Below are 23587 nucleotides of genomic sequence, written 5' to 3'. Positions count from 1 at the left end.
TCTACCGCTGGGGCCTGGTTCAAGAGGTCAGTCATGCTCCCACAAACCTGGCATTACAGGGAAACTCGAAAAGAATAGGAAGCTGCTCCAATATTGAGCGCACTATGAATATCTAAAGACCACATTGGGTATCTTAGGTTCAAAACACCAGCCATACCTCATCCCAGAGCAATTCGGTATAGAACGCACACCAATACAACACCGCCGTCATTATAGGCCATACTATCATATTCTATGCTCGTGCGAGGTGCAGTCTCCTCCTTGCTAAGCCACCGTAATAGCCATCAAGAATTTCGTCCATCAACGCCTCACTCATCTTCCGATCCTTACTAATAACGCACCACACTCCGTTGTCTAACCCCAAGTAGGGATACCGTTAAGACGACATGAAATCTAGAATATGAATAAACAAGAACAAGAAAATATCAGAAATTCCAGCGTCTAAAAGAAACCGTAACCTTGGTGGTATCATAAGAGGGTGCCATCAGTCACACTCAATATCTCATCTCCATCGAGAGCTCACAGATTGTCGTTCAGTCTCACTGCCGGTATCTAGCCAGCTGCGCCATGATGTTCTGAACTTGAACCGCTGCATCTCCGTTCGACGGTGGCTGTGGCATATGCCCGTAGGAAGCTCCATATGGGCCTGAAGGGTGCTGCTGTTGTTGATGTTGCGGCACCGCGCCATTCCCACCCAGACTTCCAAGTAGTGCCTGGATGTCAGGTTGAGATGCTCCAGCGGCTGCTGCACTCGTGCCACCTTGAGCAGGCGCTGGGTTTTGGGCGCCCCCTTGAACCTGTGCGAGCAAATGCTGAAGTGACGCAGGGTCGAGCTGACCCATCATGGTCGCAATGTCAGCGACGTTGACTGGAGGAGACTGCTGTTGACCGTAATGTGCGGGAGGCGGAGGGCCAGGGTAACTGGCCGCAGGCGCTTGATACGGAGGCTGGCCTCCATAAGGAGCACTACCATAGCCATTTCCTCGGTATGTTTGACCATAGTTAGGAGGACCTCCTGATGCCTTGGCTTGAAGGATAACCTTGGCTGCAGTAGTGGGGTCCAGGTTTTCGTACTGATCATATCGAACATTGTTGGAGCCAGCGGAGCGATCAAAGGCCTGTACCGGAATCTTGCCTGAGCTTTGCGCTCGAATATCGAGATCGACAACGGCATGGACACCTTCGGCCGCTTGCCGCTGTACTACCATGTCCTTGGGTATCCTAGGATGCAGGAACATAACCTCAGACCTAAGACCTTGGGACTTGAAAGCTTGCTCCACCCAGTTGACAAAGTCGCGATTTACGTCTGGCTGAAGGATGACCTGTACGTCAGGGACATCAGCGCCATACCTCCGTGGGAGATCAAGCTCAGCCTCATGTCGGGGTCGCCCATAAGGGCTCGGGCTTCTTCGCCGATAATTGTTGTCCTTGCCGTTGCGACCGTAGCCCGGGGACCGAGATCGTGCACGCCCCCTGCTGCTGTCATAAAAGCCTCGATCTCGACCATAAGACTCCTCTCTTCCGTACTCGTTGCGATGAGGAGAATGACCACGACTAGATCGATAATCATCCCGGGTTTGGTGGCCTTGCCGTTCATTTCGGCGACCACTGTCGCGGGTTTTGTTCCTGTCTGGGCTTCGAGTCTTGTCCTTTTTCGACTTGTCCTGAGCACGCGATACTTCTAGATCTTGACAGTGTTAGAATCACAATATGTAAAGACCAATAAGCATTACTTACGGATTCTACGACCCTTTATTTCGATGCCTTGCAGATTATCCATCGCTCTCTGTCCTTCCTCGATAGAATGGTACTGGACGAAGCCGTACGCAGATTTGAGTGAGATTTGGGCAATCCTTCCGAACCGATGAAATAGATCGAAGACATCCTGTTTCGACACCTTGTCGCTCGAGAGATTACCTGTAGCGAATATGTGAGCGCCATTTTTGGACGCGCCGGACGCGGATCGTGTACCAATAAAAATCCGTGAACCCTCTGGGAAACGGTCCCATTTGGCCTCAGCTATATACTGGTTTTCGTCGGCTAAGAATTGGTTCCATTGACGCTCATATTCGGAATCTTGGGCTTGATCAGTATTATAGAGAGCAGGTTTGGGTGGGTATGGAGGAGCGTTCATAGAAGTGATGGCAACAGGCGCCTGGAGACCGGAGCCAAGCGGAACCGGAAATTCACCCAGAGCATCAGGGACTGCAGCAGGTGCGCCGGTTGCCACATAAGTGGATGGCCGCCCGGGCGTGGGGGGCGCAGCTAGGTTCGAGGGAATACTGGCATTGATGCTAGGTGGGTGGTGCTGCGAGGCATAGGTCTGAGGAATTGCCTGTGATAGCGGAGGCCTCGGTGGAAGAGAAGCTGACGACGAGAAGGCTGAAGACGGAATAGCAGACTCGAGAGAATGTTCACCTAAGACGGACGGAGCATAATGTGTGTTGGGGTTGGAAGGCGCTGTGAGATCAGCAACCAGGCGTTGAATATCAGCTGAAGGACTGGCAGCGTTACTGGCGCCCGGCTTAGTCGTGCTTGGAGACGACGTTTGCTGGTTGGATGGCTGCGACGTAAAGGTATTCGCGACGCCAGCAGCTTGAGCTTCGGAGGAAGCATTGGAAGTAGTTGATGTCGCAGATTGGCCTGGCTGGGCCGACAAGGATGATTCATGAACGACATGGGAGACTTGAGATGTGCGATTTGTCAAATGATCGGATGAAAGAGAAATTTCGTTGGATTCTCGTGGTAGCGATGATACATCTTGTGGTTCGACGACTCCGTCTTCACCCTCCTCCGTCCCAATTGGTGAATCAAAAGTCTTTGCGTAATCGTCATTGCTGTCGGGAAGTTCTTGCTCAACCTGAGGCTGCGGCACTTGCTGGGCGGCCACGTCTGTGTCGTCTTCACCATAAGGGTCGTTGAGGCTGTCGTCATCTACGATATCGTCATCACCACCAGCCCCTGATATGGGCTCAAGATTAGGGGCCTTGTTGATAGAGCCATTGGCGTCGGCAGCGGCAGCGGCAGCGGCAGCAACCATGGCGTCGATGGTCTCGACGGTCTCTTGAAGCACAGGGACCGCCAACGAGGTGGCGGAATGAACAGGTGATGGGGAGACCGGGGAGAGGTTGGCAGTCGCCTGAAGCTCTGCCTCGGGTTCTGTCATTTAATTAAGCCTGGGATTGGAGATTGGTGTGCAGTATCTGGGGCGACCTTCTGAAGCAGGGCTGGTCGTACAAACAATGCGAACCAAGAGATGGTGCAACTGAAGATCGAACAAATGAGCTCGGCTCCTTGGTCAGTGAGAAGTGCCGCCAGGCGATGGCCTGGCGCAAGACGGAAGCTGGAAGCGTGATGGAATAGACGGAGTGGCGGTCAAAGCGCCTCCAGACGAAATACGAAAAGGTCGACTTGTAGACCAAATGGACGCGGGATAAAAAGCCACAAGAGAATCGGCACTCTCACCAGGTGGTCACTAGAAATACAGACGACGACTCGACCAGCTTTTTTGACCGGGGAGGCAGTCGGGTAGAGGGTTTTGCGACGTCGGAGCTTGGCTAATCGCGCCAAATGAGTTGAGTTCTCCAGAAGACTGGGGCTCAGACACGGGCACGTGAGAGCAGATGAAGATGGACTAGGTAAAAAAAAGATCTAAGTAGTCGCGACACCAAGAGCATTGAAGATGGCGGCACGAGTGAAGTCGACGATGTGTCGCAGGTTGAGGGAAATGAGCAGATGAAGGTTGAAAAGGTGAGGTAGGTAGGTAGGTCGATTAGGTTAAGTAAGGTAAGGTAAGGCCAGGCCTAGCAGGGCAAGTCAGAGACCGAGACAGGTGAAAGGCTGGGTTTCGGGGTCCCAATTGAGGCTGATCGGGCGCAGGCGTGAACCGCAGCTAACGACAGGCTAGTCCAGAATTGGCAAGGCGGTCAACAAATCATTTGTGTTTGGCTCACAACCAAGATCTCAGCCACAGACAAGCATCAGGCGAAAGCCAAGAGTTTGAGAGACCCAAACTTCAGGTGTTATATGAGACATTGAACTCAGAGGAATTTTCAGACCGGATTAATCTTCTATTCTTTATCTCGGCCTGTCAGATGTAATATACAGACCGTTCGATTGTTATACTTCACCATGCTTCAGCGACACTTTGCTCTGGCGCCGCGTCTGAGAATTGTTCCAGCATATCTGACAAGCCGTCCATTTGCGCCTCGGTTCAAGAGATACCAGGCTTTCGACACCGGGCTCGATCAAGAGGCTCTTTCTGAAGCTCGCTCGTGGTTTGAATCTTTCAGCTCAACGCAACTACCGAAAGGAAATACCACATACGCCCGCTCGAGTGGACCAGGAGGTCAACATGTCAATAAGTACACACGTAATTACATCCAAGCAAGTCGTTAGCACTCACAGGTGAAAGGACCGAAACAAAAGCAATTACAGCATATCCACTAGGACAATTATTGTCTGTACTCCCCAAGTCATTACATCCTGGTATTCGCAAGTCCAGGTACTACACAGCAACCAATGACTCTTTGACTTTCCAAGCGCAAGATTCACGATCACGGGATGCGAATGCAGAAGATAACAGAAGAAAGCTGATTGAGGAGATAACAAGCATCTACAAAGATGTGATACCTGCTGAAACAAGCGCAGAAAAGAAAAAGAAACATGAGGAGATGTCAGTTGCTTTCTTTGTAAAAAAAAAAAAAACAATTGCTAACATCAATTAGTGGCAGAAGATTCCACGAAACAAGGATAAAACAGAAGAAGTTTACCAGCGCAAAGAAACAATCACGGAGAGGGCCTTCTGATTGAGCAAACATTAGTCAAGCAAAGCGAGACAAAGTCTGCAGTATTAAAATGATGGCGATATAGATATATATCTTTATCTTTAGCTTGCGAAGAGGTATGTAGATTGAGTATGGCCCTCGGTATAATTCCGGACACTTAGGCCCTGATCGGCAAGCCCGGTGAAATTCACCAGGCTGTAAAGCAGATACATTTATATAGGTAGGTTAAAGAGGTTATACCTAAAAAAGGCTATTCTATATCTATAGGGGGCTCTTACTGCCTTTAGGGATAATTTTAATAGCAATTTCACCTGCCTTAATTAGCGTAATTATAGCTAAAGAGGCTAAGTTAACTAACCCTTAAATTAATAATAATTCCCCTATTAAAAGTTAACTTTTAATAGTATAATTAAATAAAATATCTTACTTTTTACCTTTAATGCCTTTATTAAGTTAGTTAAAATTAATATAGCTATTATTATAGCCTAATAACTTATTATAGCCTCTCTCTTTATTATAGCTTTCTTTCTTGCAGTTAATAAGTAACTATTAGATTTTATAATAATATTTCCTCTTTATAGACCTTCTTTTGGCAGCTAAGTAGGCATAGAAGTTAAATTTAAAGAAAAAGGCTATATTAAAGCTGGTTTTTAAATTATTTATTGCCTCCTTTAAGAAAGCCTTTTTAGCAATAAAATAGGATTATTATTAGGTTAAATTGCAGTTTATAGTTATTAAGGATAAATACTATATATATTAGGAGATAGTTAATATAATAGAGAGTATAGAGAATAAAGATAAAGGAAAGGTATTTATTAATTAGTAATAAGAGGTAGACTTATAGTAGCTTTATCTGTAGATAGCAGTAAGGATAATAAAGAATAGTTTTAATATTAATAAATATATAACAGTTAATATATAATATAAAATCTTCTTTAATAACTAACTAGCAGAAAGGTTTATTATAGAAGCTGGTAATAATAATGCCTTTACCTATTACTAAAAAATACTACTGCCTATAATAGAAAGGGTAATCTTCTCTAATAGCTTAAAATAAAAGGCAGTTTAAAATCATTACCTAGCTAAGGTAAATAGTAAATTAAGTAATAATAACCTTCCTAAAGAAATCCTAATTAAAAAACTAGTTATATAAGTAAGTTAATAAGTTAATAATAATAAAGTTAATAAGCTACTTTCTATTCCTTTATTAAGGCCATTATAGACTTCTATAATAAATAGAAAGAAAAAAATAGCTATAATATTAATACTACTAAATAATATAATTCCTTTCCTTTAAAGTAAGAAGAAAAAGACAGTAAGAGAAAGCAGTAGTAATATTAATAATCTAAAGGAGCTATTTATAAAAAGTCAGTTATCTACTTATAATTATATAATATCTCTATAGCCGGTTAGGGCAGAGGACTTATAGGGTGCAATTAGGGACTGTATTAAGCTCTTTATAGAAGACTAAGGCATTAATTTTATAATAAAGGTAATAAAATAGCTGCAGTTAAATATAAATAATACTTTAGTTTAAAATTCCTTTAATAATAAGGAAATAAAAAAAGCTTTTGCAAACTTATTAATATAGAATATATAGTATTAATAAAGAAATAAGTATGCCTTTTATAGTGTTATAAGGGGTTAAAAAGTTAAAGCTTTTATAAGGCTATAAGGCTTTAGAGATATTAAATTAAGCTATAGCTTTTAGCCTTAATTATAGGGTTAATTTTCTAATTAAAATAGGCTTAAATTATATATAGATAATATTTTTAAATGCTTTAATTAGTCTAAAATTTTTAGCATAAGGTAATTTTAATGCTAAAATAGAGCTAATCTTAAAAAATAATATAATCTTAATCTAGCTCTTATAAGCTTAAAATAGCTTCTCTTTAATTAGCCTCTTTAGTAATAACCTTAATCTTATTACTATCTTTAACCTTCTCTATAACGCTCTCTTTTTTATTAATTTCCTTAATTTTAGAGTTATTTTAAAGCTTTAAATATGCCTAATAAGTAGACTAAAGCTAATTTATAATTAGACTTCTTATATCTATTCTAGATCTTCCTATTATAACTATATCTATATAGCAGTAAGCTTTCTAAAAAGTATAGATTTCTTATAAAAGAAGACCTTCTTTCTTATACTTAAGCTCTAGCTCCTTTTCTTTAAAAGTAAGGAAGTTATATAAACCGATTATAATATATATTATTTTAATTTAATTACTAAAGGAATATTTAGGTATACTATTTCTTATTATTTTTTACTTCCTTTTATACTAATTAAAAGCCTGCTTTATAATTATTTAAAGTTAGGTATAGTAAAAGTTATATAATTCTATCTTATTTATAGGCCTTTTTGCAATATTATTTTAATCTTAAAGATAATATTAGATTTATATAAAGGAAATTAGGATTTTTCTTCTTAATCTAAAGCTAGTATTAATAAGGAAGAATCTCTCTAGCAGGACTTTAAAGCTGCTATTATAAGTATATCCTATTAGTGTTATATTATTAATAGATCTTTTAGTGCCTATAAGTATATATAGAAATTGTCTCTTAAAGTTAACTGCAGTAAAGATATTTTAGGAAATTATTAACTTTTTTAACTAAAATCTCTGCTAATAAGTAAGAGAGATAAATATAAGTATATATATACTATTTACTGCCTTAATTATATTATTAAACTAATAAAATTTAGTATTTAGCTTAATCTATAAATTAATATATTTATAATCTAGTATATAAATAAATTTTATATATAAATAATGCATAAAGTTAATTAGGTAAAAGAATATATTTAATATAGTACTTTAACTGACTTTAAACCAATAGGCTATATTCCTTTAAGGCTTACTATAGGCTATTATCTATAAGAAGATTATTAGCTTTAACTTAAATAACTAATGCCAGCTATTACCTGCCTAAATATTATTCTTTAATTACTAAAAAAGTTAATAAAAGTTACCTTTATTTATATAAAATAGATTATTAAATATTATATTTAAGGCAGCTAATAGCTATAAGGTATAAGCCTAAAAGTTAATAAGGATATTAATATAAGGCTACTAGATAAGTAGATTATCCTTATAGTAAGGCTAATAGTAATACTAATAGTTAAGGCAATCTAAAAAGGTTATAATAATAGCTAACTGCTATAGCTATTAATTATTAAAGTTATTAATAATAATTCTATATATAAAGTTATTATAAAGGCCTAGTTATAAGAGATATCCCTTATATATAGTATTTTTAATTAATTAATAAAGCTATTACAGTCTTACTATTATATTAATTTATATACTTTTATATCTAGTATTTAATGCAGTAAAAAATACTAAAAAACAGAAATATTACTTAATATCTTGCCCTTATTTAGTAAATTATAGGCCCCCCTGCTAGCTTAATATATTACTGGCTTATATAAAGGCTGCTAAGTTAGTTATCTATTATTATATTAAGATTACAGTAAGAAAACAGGCCTTAAGATAGAAAGGTTAGTTAGCTAACCCTTTTTATGCCACTTTCCTGGCAGAAATTAACTGCCTGGCGGTTTTTACCGGGCTTGCCGATCATGGCCTTAATACTCAAAAAGAAACATACTGGTCTTCCTCGAGGCTACCAAGCAGTACTGAAGTTTAGATGGGAAAAGCCAAAATTGTACACGCAAATTAAAAGAAAGGAAGCTGTCACTGTTTGTTTTAGTTAGAAAGCGAACAATTGCGGCAGATGATCCAAGGTTTCTCGGTAGGTAGGTGACTACTGCGCCTCGGTGTCAGTAGAGCGACTAAAAAGAGACACTACAAGAACAGAGCATCAGTGAGCTCACGGAATAGAAACCCCAATTATGATGTGTTCAAAGGCGAAATATCGTCATTGTCACTCCGCACCATTGATTGGGAAGGGTCGTTGACTGCCCTACCTCCTTTTATGCACGGTACCTAGCCCTGTGAATATGAAGCAGCTCACCACTGAGAAGGGATACGGATAGGCATTTGATGGCCTGGCATTCATACTTGTAATCACGGCCGGGCACCAATTCTTCTCGTACCTATCATTAAGGGTCCAGAACGAAAACGCCTTGAGCATTTATTGTCCATTGTCATTCTCTCACCCATCCCGTCCATATTTCAGCTAGACTTTGTCTGACACAACCCCACCCACCACCACCACCTCTTTAGCCCCGACCCTTCTGACCAACCCAACCGAACCCCTTCACTTCAGCCCATCAGCATCGCCATCTCGACTGCTGATATCTACTCTCTTCAGCTCAGTTGTTCTCGATTTCTGTGTTTCTCCCTTCAACAACAGGCACCCGATTCTCCGAACCAGACAGTTCTATTATATTTCATACTTCACCCAGACGCCGCGAGACAGTCACCCCCCTCTGTTTCGCACCTGTACGCTCTGCGGGGCATCGCGATCTTCTTATCACCTCTCCGCCTCGACTTCTCCCAACTCCTACGCCATATTCTCACAATGGACTCTGCAGCCCGCCAACAGCCTCAAGTCCAGCCTTGTAGATACAAGGTTGGCAAGACACTGGGAGCTGGCTCATACTCCGTCGTCAAAGAATGTGTCCACATAGACACTGGTCGTTACTATGCTGCCAAGGTCATCAACAAGCGGCTCATGGCTGGTCGCGAACACATGGTGAGGATTGCTTTATTGTGCTCTGGTACTCCAGTTCCGTTTTCCTTTTCTAATACGCCATGCGCAATGATAGGTTCGCAACGAAATCGCCGTGCTCAAGAAGGTCTCCATGGGCCACCAAAATATCCTTACTCTTGTCGACTATTTCGAGACCATGAACAATCTCTACCTCGTCACCGATCTTGCACTAGGAGGTGAGCTTTTCGATCGGATCTGCCGAAAAGGATCCTATTTTGAGTCAGATGCTGCCGATTTGGTTCGCGCCACATTGTCAGCTGTCGCTTACCTTCATGACCATGGTATCGTCCATCGCGACTTGAAGCCTGAAAATCTACTCTTCCGAACCCCCGAGGACAACGCAGACTTGCTTATTGCAGACTTTGGACTTTCACGAATTATGGATGAGGAACAGTTCCACGTTCTGACTACGACCTGTGGTACTCCCGGATACATGGCTCCCGAGATTTTCAAGAAGACAGGTCATGGCAAGCCTGTAGATCTCTGGGCTCTCGGGGTCATCACCTACTTCTTGCTTTGCGGTTATACCCCTTTCGATCGCGACTCTGACTTTGAGGAGATGCAGGCCATTCTCAACGCAGATTATAGTTTCACACCTATTGAATACTGGCGCGGCGTTTCCAGCCACGCCAAGGACTTCATCCAGCGCTGCCTGACTATCGATTCTACTAAGCGTATCACTGCCCATGAGGCTCTCCAGCATCCATTCGTCGCCGGCTTTATCAATGCCGAGGGAGAGAGCCAGAACCTTCTGCCTAATATCAAGAAGAACTTCAACGCTCGCCGGACTCTACATGCAGCCATTGATACTGTTCGTGCTATCAATAAGCTGCGTGAGGCTCAAAGTGGGATGATGGATGGAGCTCGTTCAAAGGAACCCAGCCGTGGCGCTGCGCGACAGCAGCCGCCTACCAACAAGAAGGGAGATAGTGCCATCTCAATGGGCAGCAACCAACCTAAGGATAGTGGATATGGAACCCAGACAGAGACGGACGTCGTTATGGGCAACACATCAGCATCCAATGTCCCCTCTTCATTGCAGCCTGGAAACAGCGGAAATAGGGTCATCGAGACATCCAAGGGACTTTGGAGTGCGCCTGCGCCAAAGAGGTAGAACCAGAATGGTGACGATGTGTCTGAGTTATTTAGAAATCTGCGAAGGGGATATATCAAAGGAAAGCAACCTATGGTGAGACAAAAACATGCTAGAAGAATGATGGTTCAACGTTATGAGGAGGACATTTTGTAACCCGGCATTTACGTTATGAAGCGGGCGAAGAACAAGGACATACGCATGTGCAATGAGGAGGGGAGCGAGGACCAACAGCGATTTGGGTACATGTATTTTCAACAACGGACCGCAGGCACGCCGTTTGCAACGACTGTGAGGAAGAATCAGTATATCCTATTTTCCATACATTTTCCCTTTCTATTTCAAGTATGATCTTGGTATTTGCAACGCCTTTTTGTGAATTCTCCTTTTCCAGATGCTTTGCTCTAGAGACCGGTGACTTCGAAGCCCATGTCAGACACAAATCACAGGTTCGCATTAAACAGATTCTCGGTCACTTTGACGTCTATGCTTCCTCTAATCATTATCACTGCTTGTGTTCTTTTGGGGAAGATGAGTTTCTGAGAGATGGGCATACGGCCTGTAACCACTGTGATCCACTCGACATCGAGTATAATATACCCTCAGTGACTCTCGCGTGTTCACAGTAGCAGGTATTAGGCGGAATAGGGTTATTTAATATCCTGTGACCCTGATATTTGTTGTGCCAGAGTGCCTTTTACTGACAAATGTGGAGAGCGCCTTGTATCAAATACTGTTCTCAAAGGCATGAATGGATTAGGTCAGAGTTGGAAACTCTCTTGCTTGGAAGTTGAGCAGAGACCGAGAGTTTCAAATCACATTGTACGACTTAGACTACTGATACTTGCGTACAACCTAGAAGACCGGACCGACAAATTGACACTGATACTTCTTAAACCATGACAAAGCGAATTAGAAGAAACAGCACTTGTGTATGCCAAGAGGTCAAGAGTGCCGTGCAGACTTGGCGTTCCTGATGCCGCTGAACAGAAGTGTGAGGAATTTCTTGGGCTAGATGAAGATCGACATGTTGATATTTGGATATCATGAACGGGCCCACCTGATCGCGTGCCACCTACAACGACACTTGAACCATGGACGTCAAGCTGCACATTGGTACCCAGTGGGTATCATCAAGATTTACAGGGACTTTCAATCTGAGAACATGATGTGACAGGAACAACGTGCTGTCAATTCTTCTAGCTGCTAATATCTAGCGAATGGTATCTTTGGTATTTCTTTTCCTTTTCACCAAAGTCAGCCCACCTCCTTGCGCCGCCTGGTTTTTGCTCTCCAGGATCATCCAGGATTCGGCTGTGAGCCAGTCGTCCTTCATATCTCCTCCTCCTCATGAGTAGGGGGTGCTTATCATAAAGCAATGTCCTTCTCGAGTCGTCGTCCAGGCTCTCTAGCGAGCGTAACGGTGCATGACATGGCGTCGTATCATGTCCATACACGAATTAAACTTCCTCTGGTTGTATACATTACTCTATTCAGTTCCGGTTTTGTCCTTCCGCAGGGTATACATTAAAATGGGACGCATCAGCCCCTTGAACCCATTATTACCGTTTGCCGTCTGGCCCTGACGGCCCTGCGTCAGAATCCAGCATCTGCCGTGGTAAAGCACCGTGTTGCGCCATTTCGCTGTGCCGATGAATGTCAAAGAGGTTATCAAAAAAAAAATATAAGTTCGAAGATTAAAAAGGGTTCGGGGCATTAAAATCGTAAAATTCCCAACAAGTCGCTTCGTTTCCCCGGTCTGGGATGAGAGTGTCCGAGGGTAGCCGTATTATTACTCAGTCGTGCCAATTACCGCACCACCACAACTTCACTCAACTCCACATCTCGAGCAGGAGCATTGCCGTCCCAGAGCTGTCCATTGTTGTCCATATCCATGAGCATTCCGGGAAGGGCTTCTTCGGAGAGAGTAGGGCTTAGGGTTCCGCTACTAGAACTGCAGCTGGAGCTGGCAACAGTCCAGCCATCGCTGGAGTCGGCGCGAGGGCGTCCAAGCAGACCCATACCGAAGTACTCGCCATACTCCTCGTCAGAAATGGCGTTGCGGTCGCCGTACTCCACGTACTCGTATTCCCATCGCGTGATCTTTCCCTCCTGTCGTCGGGGTAACCATCGGGCCTTTGCTGCGTAGAAAAAGCAAGAGGCAATCAAGCCACCGACCACCAAGTCAATGGCATAATGGTGGCTGAGGTACATGGTGGCCCAGCAGACCCATCCAGCGTACATGATGAAGTAAGTTCGGAACTGGGGGAAACAGTGAGACATGAAAAGAGCCTCGAGAACGGCGTTCGCGGCGTGGAGCGAGGGGAAAGCGCCGAAAGGAACAGGCGCAGTGCTGAAATTGGTCGTGTAGAGGTCGATGCCAAAAATGGCGTCGATGCGGGCGAGTCCAGCGGGAGATCCAGGCATGCCGTAGGCAGCAGGTTCAAGACCATGCTCCATCTCGTACCAAGGTGGCGCACAAGGGAAGAGAAGCTGGATGGTGACGCCCAGAATACTCATCCAGCCGAAGGTGCGAGCCCAGACAGGGGCGGTACCGGGGGCAGCGAAGACGAACATTAGCAGGGCGCAGACTACAGGAGCGCCAAAATGGCACAGGCCGTAGGGGATCCAGGCAAGAATGTCAAGAACCGAGTGTTGGTGAGCGGAGAGAATGCTCGACAGATTAGCACCGTACAAGACGTTCTCGAGGGCCGGTAGCACGCGGACCCAAATATGAGGTCGGTACTCGTTGGGGATGAATCTGCAGAATGTTAGCATGCGACGAATTTGGCCTTTCAAATCAACACATACCGACTACAAAAGAAATACAGTAGCCACGTCCAGATTGTCACTGATGGCAAAAAGAATTGACGGGTGGCAGGCATGAGCAGAATCCAAACACTACCGATGATAGCCAGGAGCTTGACACCAGGAGCCGGAGGAGCAATCCAAAAGGAAAAGAGAATTAGGAGGCCAACGACAGCATATTGGAGATCTGACGTCCTCCAATGATGCTTCTGGAGATCTCGAACACCATCCCAGGCGTTGAAGGAGGTTTTGAGACTGGTGATCTCCTCGTTACCAGGTCTCGATTTCGATTTAGTGCGTCGACGACCAATTCGGTATCTGTGAGGAACAGTGTTGAGGAATGGCAAATTAACGTGCTCGGGCCAAAGTAGCTGGAGCTTGGGCTTCCCTGAAAGGGTGGCGGAGAAGTCGTTCATGGTGAAGGTCGAGAAGAGAGTTGTTTGGATCGACAGAACGGTGATTCGAAAGGGGGTGTGTGATGATTATTTGTAGCGTAGCGCAAGATAGTTCTCGAAGAAATTCGTAACGCGTAGTCGGTAACCCAATATGAATACCCAAAAGCTACCTCATATCCAAGTTGACCTATTTACTTGACTTGCACGCATACAACGATGGTCGGAATCGTCGGGATGGCCGTCCAGAGCGATGGTTGTCGAGTCGCAGAGAAGGGAGGCAGCACGCGACAAGGACGCCACACACAAAGAAGATGTGAGGCTAGGACCTGAAGTCGTGACGGAGGAAGATAGATGCTTTAACAAGGTGCGAATCTAAGACGAAACCAAGCCGAGGATCGAGGAGAGAGAGAAAGGGAGGGAAGATCAAGATGGAGGTGAGGAAATGGGAGTAGTAATATGAAGAAAGTGGAGAGAGGGATCGAGTATGATGACGAGGTGCAGCAAAGTGATGCACCAGGGGGCGTGTACCAGTGCAGCTGGCCACTAGAAGCGCTGAAAAACCAAGGTCTTTACAGCTGATTTTGCAACCGCAGTCCGCTAAAGACCATAAATTCAACAGGGCACATCGCGCAGGATTCCAGTGGGCGCTAAGCTACTGCCCCCATCACACTCCACTGGCATTAGTTTCATTCAAGGGGCCCGCACCGCAGGATTTTCCTCGTCCTCACTCAAATGAGTCCGGATGCTGCGGGAGGAGTCATCGATACAAGGGTTTGGGGTACCGGCCAGTCAACAAGCCTCAGCGGGGCGTTGTGCATGGATGGCACCAGGGTCGCTTGGAGATTGCACTGGAGCCAGCGCCTAAGCCTAATCAGCTCGTCTCTGACGCTCAGACGGAGCTCTTTTGTCACTGCGAAGCCAATCAATCAAGACGACACAAACAAAGTTGCTGACATAGCACACTGCCCGGACATCGCGGAGCAACGGGGTTTGCGGCAGCCCGAATCAAGGCGTATTACCGTAATTTCCTTCGAAGCCGCTGCCAAGCCTGATAGGCGGGCTGAGTCGCGTGAGAATTCGCCCTGTCAAATAACGCTGACTTCCATGCTTTCCGCGTATTGTACCGCCAAAACTTTACCGACCACGTTTTAAACTGAGGAGGAGATGAGATTACCTACCTGCCTAGGTATTTACCAGCCCAGACAAGCCTACAAGTCGACGTGGCAATCTAGAGTGCTCCGTACTGAGCCTCGATCAATAAAGCCAAATGAGCCGCAGGGCATCTGTTCTCCCCTTGACTTGTCTTAGTCATTTGATATGACCACTCACAGTGTAGGAACCGGAGGCAGCCCATGCCTCTGTGATCCAAGAAGCAACCATACTCACTGCATGGTACATCATTTCAGCCTTGGCATAGCTGCTAGGCAACGATTGACTGAGAACGTTAACGGCCAGCACCTTGCCAACGCAAGCGACCAAATCTTCCGGACAAAGTCCATATTGTTCAACAAAGCCCAATAAATTTTCCGATTAGACTGACTGGCTGTCACAATCAATTGCTGCAAGCACCCTTTCAGTCGGCGTCGGAGACTCGCCAAGCTCCATGGACTCCGAGGTTCCGACTCCGACTTCATCACATCACCATCTGGAGCGAATGAGATTGGAAGGGTGATCTGCCGACGTGGATGCACACACAGCCAGCACGAGGCTTTTCGCTTTCTGACCTCAGGGAAGCCCCATGATCCCATGTGCTAGATTGCACTGCGCTGATGATGACAAGACAAGGCGAGACGAGACAAGAACAACCCATGTTCATGACGAGTCTTTGAGTGGCTTCATCGATACAAAGACCCACTCCTTGATTGTATCTTTGTTTTCTGCCATTGATCAGGGTCCGTGGACAATGATGGTGGCTGATACTTGAAGAGAACGTCACCATCAGAAACGGTTCCCAGACGGTGTCACTTGGCTTCCTCCATAGCCTAGGTAGGCATTCTGACTGACGGAGAGACTGATTGTTCTGATGGCCAGCGTCATGACTGTGGCACAGTGACATGCGTCTGGAAGACTGCCTACAGTATCCGTAGATGCGACTGCGGGGGCAGACTAAACCAATCACACCAGAACGGGAATCTAGGTTGGTGAGTCCGCGTGCCCAGCAACCAGCCGCGGTTATGTTGTATGATACCTATGACTATGACGATCGCTGGCTCAATCTACTGTGACAGCTAACTGTTGATTTCTTAGACCGAACAGCTCATGTCCATGCGCTGGCAGTAACATAAGGTGCATACAAGGTTGCGATTAGGTGTCGAGAAAGCCTGTCTCCTGCTTGCGGTTGAAACATGGCAGTGACTCGGGGATATCCTCAAGGGGACACTTCCGCTGAGGTCATAATCAATTTGCGCACGCGAGGAAACTTCCTGCAGCTCATACATGCTCGGGTCTTATTGTGAGCTTTGCCATTCATGCACCGCTGCTCCGCCGAGGGAGCAAGGCTTTGACTGTTTGCAAATCCCCTGATACCTTGAACAAAAGCCAGTCGCGAATCAATCAGCGAATTGAGCAACAAAAAAATCAGACAAGCACAAGAACTCCACTGCAAAGTTTCACAAGCCGCAAACCGAGATGGATGATGAACAACGAACCATTGAGAAGCAATATCAAAGACAAGGATCAGCTCTCTTTTGACGCTAACAAGGAGCTGGGGCCACTGCATCTTTTTTCGTCGCATTGAAGTGTGGAAGCGAAAAAGCGATGTGCGTTCGTCAGCAGGTACTCGCGACCAATGTACCTTCTCCAATTCCGCTGCTTCCTCCACGGACGATGCTTACCATCCGTGGCTGCCCATCCATGGAGGCTTTCGATGCAGCTAGGAAGGGAGGATACCTAGCCCATGCTTACTCACACCTGTCTTTCATACCTAGACAAACTTGCATATGCTGCTGCCTTAACCTAAGCTACAGAGCTCCTCGTTGTGATGCAAGGATCAAGTTAACACATATCACGCTGGATGGGAGACACGGATACCTCTACTGTTTTAGATTTAGATGATCAAGGTTGCAAGTCTGTATGCTAATGATATTCAAGCTGCGGCAACGGCGTGCTAACTCATGTTAGCGTTTGGCCACTGACTATCGCCAACCTCTTGACTGTGAGCACGAGATATCTTACTGTATAGTTGCCAATCATATAAGTAGTCGACTGATATTAATTGTCGGTCCAGAAAATACTTGAGTTCATTCCGAACTGGAATACACGTACTCAAGATTTAGCTCTTCGACAGCTTCCGATTACCAATTTTAGACTCAGCCCTGCCGTTGACGAAACTCTTGAGGGCTCTCCGTGTAACGGTCCATTTGTTCACAGCTTCAAAGGCTTCGAGTTCAAGGGTCAGCTTCAGATACCTAGTCCATTTCACAGGCCATAGGCGCGCGCAGCCCGTCCCTCAGGAGACATACTTGTACACACGACAAGGGTCATAGTAACCCCACGAAACACCTACACTTTCCCCTTGTCATTTTTGCTGCATCTCGAAGTTCACTCGGATGGAGCGGAAGATAGTTTCTCGTTGAGGGTTTACACAAAGGAAACTGTTTGAGCTTTTCTGCCCATTGAGCGAATCAACTACCAATTAGATATATCTAGCGCGGCAAGCCCCATCGTCATGACGGTGACGTCCTGCTAGAGGGAAAAGAAGAAGGTTATGAGCTAAACGCATCCTCGGTCAAGAGCTTTATTCGCTCCGACCCCGACGCGGAGTTTTCAATGTGTTGTGCGACACTAAAAACAAAAACCAATGGAGGAGGCTCTTAACGGTCGCTCGGGTCTTATTTGTCAATGCGTGCGTGAGGCGCGCGCCCCGAGGTGAGACGAGGCGCGAGGCCATAATGCGAGGAAATTGAACGTGGATATAGCGTGGATCCTCCGTTCGGGACGGAAGAGAATAAGCAGAACGGGCAGTGGAGGCTCAGGGCCGGAGAGAGATTGGGAGGGTCTCAATGAACAGGGATACGAAACTCGTCCAGTCCCTTGGATAGAACAGGTTGATTGCTGTCTTGTCGCAGCGCATGATCTTACTGATAAACAACCTGATCAGTATATTTCCATTTCCTTGCAATCTCTTTAACACGTTGTCGATTCAGCCGCTCGTGCACGGATTCACACTTGATTGAAACACCCATGCCACAGCTGCGAAAGCCAAGGTCGGATTGAGGCGGACTGGCCCAAGTTCAGGAGATCGCCAAGGGATCCCTACCTGCGCACGAGACACTGTCACTTGCGATGCGCTAGTCAATTGGGAATATGATGGGATGAGTTAGGTGGTTTCAACTCTCAACCCAATCTCAAAGGTAGTTCTGAGTTTCTTGGATATCATGCTTAATAATATTGCAACGCAACACAAGAAACACATCATGTCGGTTGGCCTGATAGCATTGTTTAGGCAGAGGCTTGGCCTCGGCCGTTGCTCAATATGCTGTTAGTGTCTGACACTTGATGATTAGCACATGCTGAGCTTCAGTTAACAGACTTGTTCTAAGCTCATCTACTTTGGTCCTCTTGCTGATGCTTGAATGTCTGACCAGAAGCGAGAGGATGTGCAGTACGTGTCTGATTGGGGATGCCTGGTCCAGACCGCATCGTGTGAACACAGATATGATGACTGCTGAATACTGTTGCATGCCTCTCATCCTACCTACAGGACATGAAAGACCAACGCGGTATGCAAGCACACGCCAACAGAAACTAATGCCCAATCAGAAATGCATCAAGGTTGATTCTTACTGGACAAACAGTGATGACTGCTACTCTAGCTCCAGACCCATGCCCTCGTGAGCGACAACTCCAAGGTATATCATGGATCAGGTATCATGATGCCAATAAAAGCCTGGTTTGGAAGCCCAATACAGAGGCGGTCAATGCGACGACATCCGAGCGAGCCGCCATAATAATAGGTAGCATTGAATTCAACCCAACTGTCACCATCCTCTCTTGCGTAGGTACTGTACTTGTGCTGAGGTCTGAGTGAGACAAAGTCCAATTAACAAACTTACTAAACGAAATTTTCGTTCTTGAGCCCCAAAAATCGATCATGATGGCCGATTACCTTAGTTCCCACAGCGGGTTCAATATTTGCGAAGTCCGCCGAGGTCCCACCTAATTCAGGGCCATCGAACTTTGCTTTCCGCGTTTGGTTCATTGACTCGGCCGATTTCTTGAGACTTTTTTTTTTTTTTTTTCCCTCCACTCACTAATTTGGGGCAATGTCCGTTCAAAAGTCGGGTCTCGGCCCATTGACGGATGAAGAAGAAAAAAGAAGGAAATTTTAGCAACTTTCTTAATCGCGGACCCGCGGTCGGTAGTTTTCGGCCGGCGTTTGCAGTCGGGGTCCAGGAGAATACCGACCGACGTTGACATGGGACGATTATCGATACAACGAACGAATGCGTACAAGTAACTATTGCCGCCGGTCGGTCTCCTCATATGATTGATTCTGCATCAAGATTCCCGTTGTTCGAAACTTTCCAAGTGCCCATGTGTGCGGTTCCTTCAAGCTTTGGCTCGCTTCAACCTTATCAGACCATATGTACATACATACTTTCTATCGTTGCACTCCAAAGATGTCGTGCAATGCACGTGGTTGATGGTTTTCCCCGGCTTTTTGCTGCGTGACATACACCTTGTCTGCATTTCTGCTATCAAGTGGCATGTTCAGTGATGCGTCATGTCGTCTTCAACGTCTTGTATCCGTAACACTTTGCTGTTCGAAAGATCCATGTCGCAAATGGTGCGAGGACAGGAAGTGAGACATAGCATTCCTTAGTGAACGATTTGACTCGAGTTTGCCAGATTCGTGCAAATCCTTGTTGTTACATATACTACTAGCATTGTTCAAGGACGCTATCCCAGGGTTACCTGAGATGTCTTGCACATTAGTAGCCAATTACTTTGATATTCTTTGTCCGAATGACCTCGTTCGTGATCTCTAGCCTCCACATCTGAATGGCAGCCAGAGACCGCAACCAGCGACGATCGGCTCTTATCATCACTATATGGACTGGTCGGCCTATGCTGTCAACCCAACCTGGACATCAGCTCAATGCCCTGTCTAGCCTATGAGGCTGGCGGTGAGCGACGTATACAGCCTACTCTATACTACTGGGCAGTCTATCCTTCGATGTTGGTGTAGATCTAGAGCTTCAACTTACACGCATGATCCTACAGCTCTTTCAGGCGTCAGATCGACCACCCAATTATCCATCGTGATACTGTGTAATCAGATCTGGCATCGACTTCGGTGACAGATACACTAGACTCTCGTATTTTTTATCATTCCGCATCCGTTATCTTTGTTGACAGTCGTTCCGTTCAGCGCAAGGGTGCATGCAATGGCGTCAAAGCATGGCCGCATTGAGGCTCTAAAATATAGCGAACGTCATCGCGATATTCCATTCATCGACACCCTAAGGTGGCAGGTGAGAGGGGGGTGTCCTTTGGAAAGACAGGCTAAGAAACCTTATGTATATCGTCTCTGACTTGACTCTGCCGATTACCATTAGAGACTTTGGGGAATTGACTTTTCTGATGAATTCAATGGCCCGCGGCGGGATAATCGTTTCATATTCTAGCTTGTCCACATAGAAGAGTGGCTGCGTGGCTGTACTGACGGCTGGTCATGGGATTATAGCATACCCACATTGTCGAAACACAAGGCTGCTCTACGCAACAGCTTCGAGCTGAGTTAGAAGAAAACGAACTCAGCTTCCAAAAATACCCTGCGAATGACATGTTATTGCTTGTGTGTGGTGATAGCCTCATCACTTTTGGTAGGTACAGGGTAGGTGTATAGCAGTAGAGAAGACAGCGATTTGCAAAACGCCTGTTATGATCATAAGCTTCGCTGGAATAGCTCATCTACTATCGAACATATGCCAAGGCTTAATGATGATAACCTCTACCAAGGCCTGGTACAATCACCAGATGTAATGCGGAACCAAGATTTGTTTGATCAGACATTGACTACACTTTCTCACAAACATCATTCTATCGAACGATGTTGATGCCCAAAAGCCTAGCTAATAAAGACCCTCGTGAATCCTCGCAGAAGGGAGGTATTTTTCGAGTCTCTCCCTTCGTCACCCTTCTTACACTATCCTCAGCCCCTTTTTCTTTTCCATTTGCTACCAAAATGCACCACCAACGCCATGCCGCTGAAATCTAGAGACAAATGTCTCGCCGCGGGTTTGAAATGCTTTGCATGATCAAGCCATGCGAGAAAAAAAAAGGCAACATCTCCTATGCACATCCAACACCATATGCCTGCCAGCAATAACCGATAATGCCCATAATAGTGTATGCTGTGTCAGATAGCCATCGATGCATATCAATAGCCTAGGCACTGAGCTTTCCGAAATACTGTCATATCGAGCTCTTCACTACTTCCTTCGGGCTCTGCTTTTACTCTTGCCCTTTTGAGGACCTTTCTTCCCAGCAGAACGCTATTCCGAGGAAGTCAGAGGCACAGGGGGGACTACAGGGGTCTCCTTCTTGCCCGAGGGAGTCTTCTTGCCATCTTTATCCTTGCGCTTTCTGGCTCGTTTCTCCTTACCCTGGCTAGGTGACGCAGGAGGCTGTGATGCAGGAGCGCGCGCAGGAGAGGACCTGGGAGGAGAGGAGTGGGGGAGTAGAGGGTATGGGTACCACGCTCTGTCGGGGAGCGGGCACAGAAGCCTCCTTGACCTTCTTCTGCTTCTTGCTGCTTGCAACAGCCGTAGAAGCAGACTTGGAAGTAGGGGTTCCTACTGCGGGAATTGCGGGAGGCAAGACAGGGGTGTACTTTTTTGCGACTGCAGACGTTGGCTCAGAGCCAAGGTCGGGACTTCCATCTCGGGTTGTCTTTTGCTTCTTGGACTTGCTCGCTGCAAGCCTAGCCTCCTCTTGAAGTTGCTCGGCGACAGCGACGGCATCATCTTCAGAGGCTGCTAGCTTTCGCTTGTTCTTGCGCGTATCAGAAGTTGGTGCTTCGGTTGTTCGAGAGCTGGGGAGCTCGGGGATGCTCTGTCCCTTCTTCTGCTTCTTGTCAGAAGTCTCCTTTGACTTGCGCTTCTTTTCCTTCTTGGCAGCTTTGGTCGACAGAACGGGAGCATCGCCCATCTCGACGTCCTCATCATCCCCGATGCTTCCCATGGGCTCGTTGACTCCGATGGGTTGGTATCGAGCCTTCAGACCAGCGGGCTGAGCACGAGGGGCTGGCTTGGGAACAGGAGCGACAGACTTAGTAGAGCCAAGTTGTGTGATCTTCTTGACCTGCATAACTTGGTCGATCTGCTTAGTGACTGATTTATAAGTTAGTGGAGAACATAAAAAACGTAACGGCTGGGAGCTTGCTTACCGGGCTGGTATTGAGGGCGATCAGAGGGAATCATGATTTGGATATTTCCCTTGGGGGCAATACTCTCGAAGGAGACACCATAGTCCTCGCCATTGTGAGAAAACAGCTTATCGGTAGACTGAGACTGGTTCATGGGGATCTCAAGATTCTGAACAACTGAGATGGGCACATTGGAAGGAACTGTGAAGTACCAAAATTGCTTGCCCTCTAGGTTCGCCTTGTTGCAGATCTCAGCAACATCGCGGCCGTTTGTACCATCATCGCCTTTGCGAAGGACAAAGTCGGGAGCAATGAAGTTGGGTAGGGCGAGCTGTCCCTCGCGATCCTCAATGTGCATGGATTCATCGACCATCTCATCATCAGAATCCTCCTCCTCGCTTGAAGAACTGTCTGGCTCGGGAGCGGCAGGCTTAGCGGGGGTTTTCGCAGCAAGTTTCACACTCTGCTTTTCATCCTCGCTCTCATTGTCGCTATCCTCGCTTGAGCTGTCTGACGTAGTAGCAGCTTTGCCGTTCAGAGGAGGCTTAGCCTTGGCATCGGCTTCATCGCTTTCGTCCTCACTGGTGGAGGCAGAAGGCTGTTGCTTTTTGGTGGATGGTTTGGGTGCCTTGTCATCTTCCTCATCGCTATCACTGTCGCTCTCTGACTCCGAAGAGCTCGAGGTGCTCTCAGACGCCTTCGCAGGAGTTGTGCCGTTAGTCTTTGCTTTGGTCTTTTCGTCGTCAGACTCGTCTTCGCTGCTTGAATCGCTAGAGGATTGAGGCTTAGACTTGGCAGGAGCAGGCTTTTTCACAATAGTGCTCTTTTTGGATGTGTTGCGCTCGGCATCGCTATCGGCGATTTCATCATCTTTGCTACGACGGCGTGGAGTGGCAGAAGTAGGTTTGGCGGTACTGGTGAGTTTGGAGATAAAATCGGCCTGGCCATCGCTGCTACTATCGCTGTCACTTCCGCTTCCTGACTCATCATCGTCATCCCCATTGTTGTTGGCAAAAATGTTGTTTGGGTCGCTCGACTCTTTCTTGATAGTTGCAGCACGGTTGCCGGGGCGGCGGTTGAACTGCGCTTCAGCCGATAGGCCCTTCTTTGTGTTCTCTATGTGCTTATTGAGGGAGTGAACTTTGTAGGGTTCCTTAGGCGCCATCTTGGACGGACTTTTCTGTGAATCTTTTCGGAGGTGAGGGTGCAATTGTCGGGACGAGGTTGATCGAGGTGAAGATGAAGTTGCTGGAAAATAAATTTTGGGAGATGCCGCGCTAGTGGGGCAACCCACTAAGTTATCCTGGGTTAACTGTAGACGGACGCGCTTCTGTCGTGTAGATACCCGATAACGGGTGACGCGAGATCAATGACACTGGGCAAAGAAGGCATGAGTTTACGCGCTTTAAATGAGATAGAGAGGAAATCCTAGATATAAAAAGAAGACGTTGGTACTATCCCT

The 23587-nt window shown here is 46.1% G+C and overlaps 5 protein-coding genes; 2 read left to right on the top strand and 3 right to left on the bottom strand.

The window, feature by feature from the left end:
- Nucleotides 1-539: 539 nt before the first annotated feature.
- On the bottom strand, nucleotides 540-3166 carry FFUJ_00839 (related to RNA-binding protein; the record flags this gene model as incomplete). XM_023570596.1 has 2 exons in its annotated part: nucleotides 540-1687; nucleotides 1738-3166. 2 exons carry the CDS (start codon nucleotides 3164-3166, stop codon nucleotides 540-542), a joined length of 2577 nt encoding a protein of 858 aa, XP_023424676.1.
- A 965-nt stretch (nucleotides 3167-4131) lies between these two features.
- Nucleotides 4132-4812, top strand: FFUJ_00840 (uncharacterized protein; the record flags this gene model as incomplete). XM_023570585.1 has 3 exons in its annotated part: nucleotides 4132-4364; nucleotides 4415-4675; nucleotides 4728-4812. The coding sequence occupies 3 exons, from the start codon at nucleotides 4132-4134 to the stop codon at nucleotides 4810-4812; spliced, it is 579 nt and encodes a 192-aa protein (XP_023424675.1).
- Nucleotides 4813-9266: 4454 nt separating this feature from the next.
- FFUJ_00841 (probable calmodulin-dependent protein kinase) lies at nucleotides 9267-10572 on the top strand (the record flags this gene model as incomplete). XM_023570574.1 has 2 exons in its annotated part: nucleotides 9267-9440; nucleotides 9514-10572. The coding sequence occupies 2 exons, from the start codon at nucleotides 9267-9269 to the stop codon at nucleotides 10570-10572; spliced, it is 1233 nt and encodes a 410-aa protein (XP_023424674.1).
- Nucleotides 10573-12360: 1788 nt separating this feature from the next.
- FFUJ_00842 (probable aureobasidin-resistance protein) lies at nucleotides 12361-13775 on the bottom strand (the record flags this gene model as incomplete). XM_023570563.1 has 2 exons in its annotated part: nucleotides 12361-13312; nucleotides 13363-13775. The coding sequence occupies 2 exons, from the start codon at nucleotides 13773-13775 to the stop codon at nucleotides 12361-12363; spliced, it is 1365 nt and encodes a 454-aa protein (XP_023424673.1).
- A 7478-nt stretch (nucleotides 13776-21253) lies between these two features.
- FFUJ_00843 (related to SRP40-suppressor of mutant AC40 of RNA polymerase I and III) lies at nucleotides 21254-23290 on the bottom strand (the record flags this gene model as incomplete). XM_023570552.1 has 3 exons in its annotated part: nucleotides 21254-21385; nucleotides 21456-22090; nucleotides 22147-23290. The coding sequence occupies 3 exons, from the start codon at nucleotides 23288-23290 to the stop codon at nucleotides 21254-21256; spliced, it is 1911 nt and encodes a 636-aa protein (XP_023425519.1).
- Nucleotides 23291-23587: the final 297 nt, after the last annotated feature.

The sequence above is a fragment of the Fusarium fujikuroi genome, chromosome FFUJ_chr01 (assembly GCF_900079805.1).
Source record: "Fusarium fujikuroi IMI 58289 draft genome, chromosome FFUJ_chr01".
Lineage (NCBI taxonomy): Eukaryota > Fungi > Ascomycota > Sordariomycetes > Hypocreales > Nectriaceae > Fusarium > Fusarium fujikuroi.
This window is presented reverse-complemented; position numbering and strand designations above follow the sequence as displayed.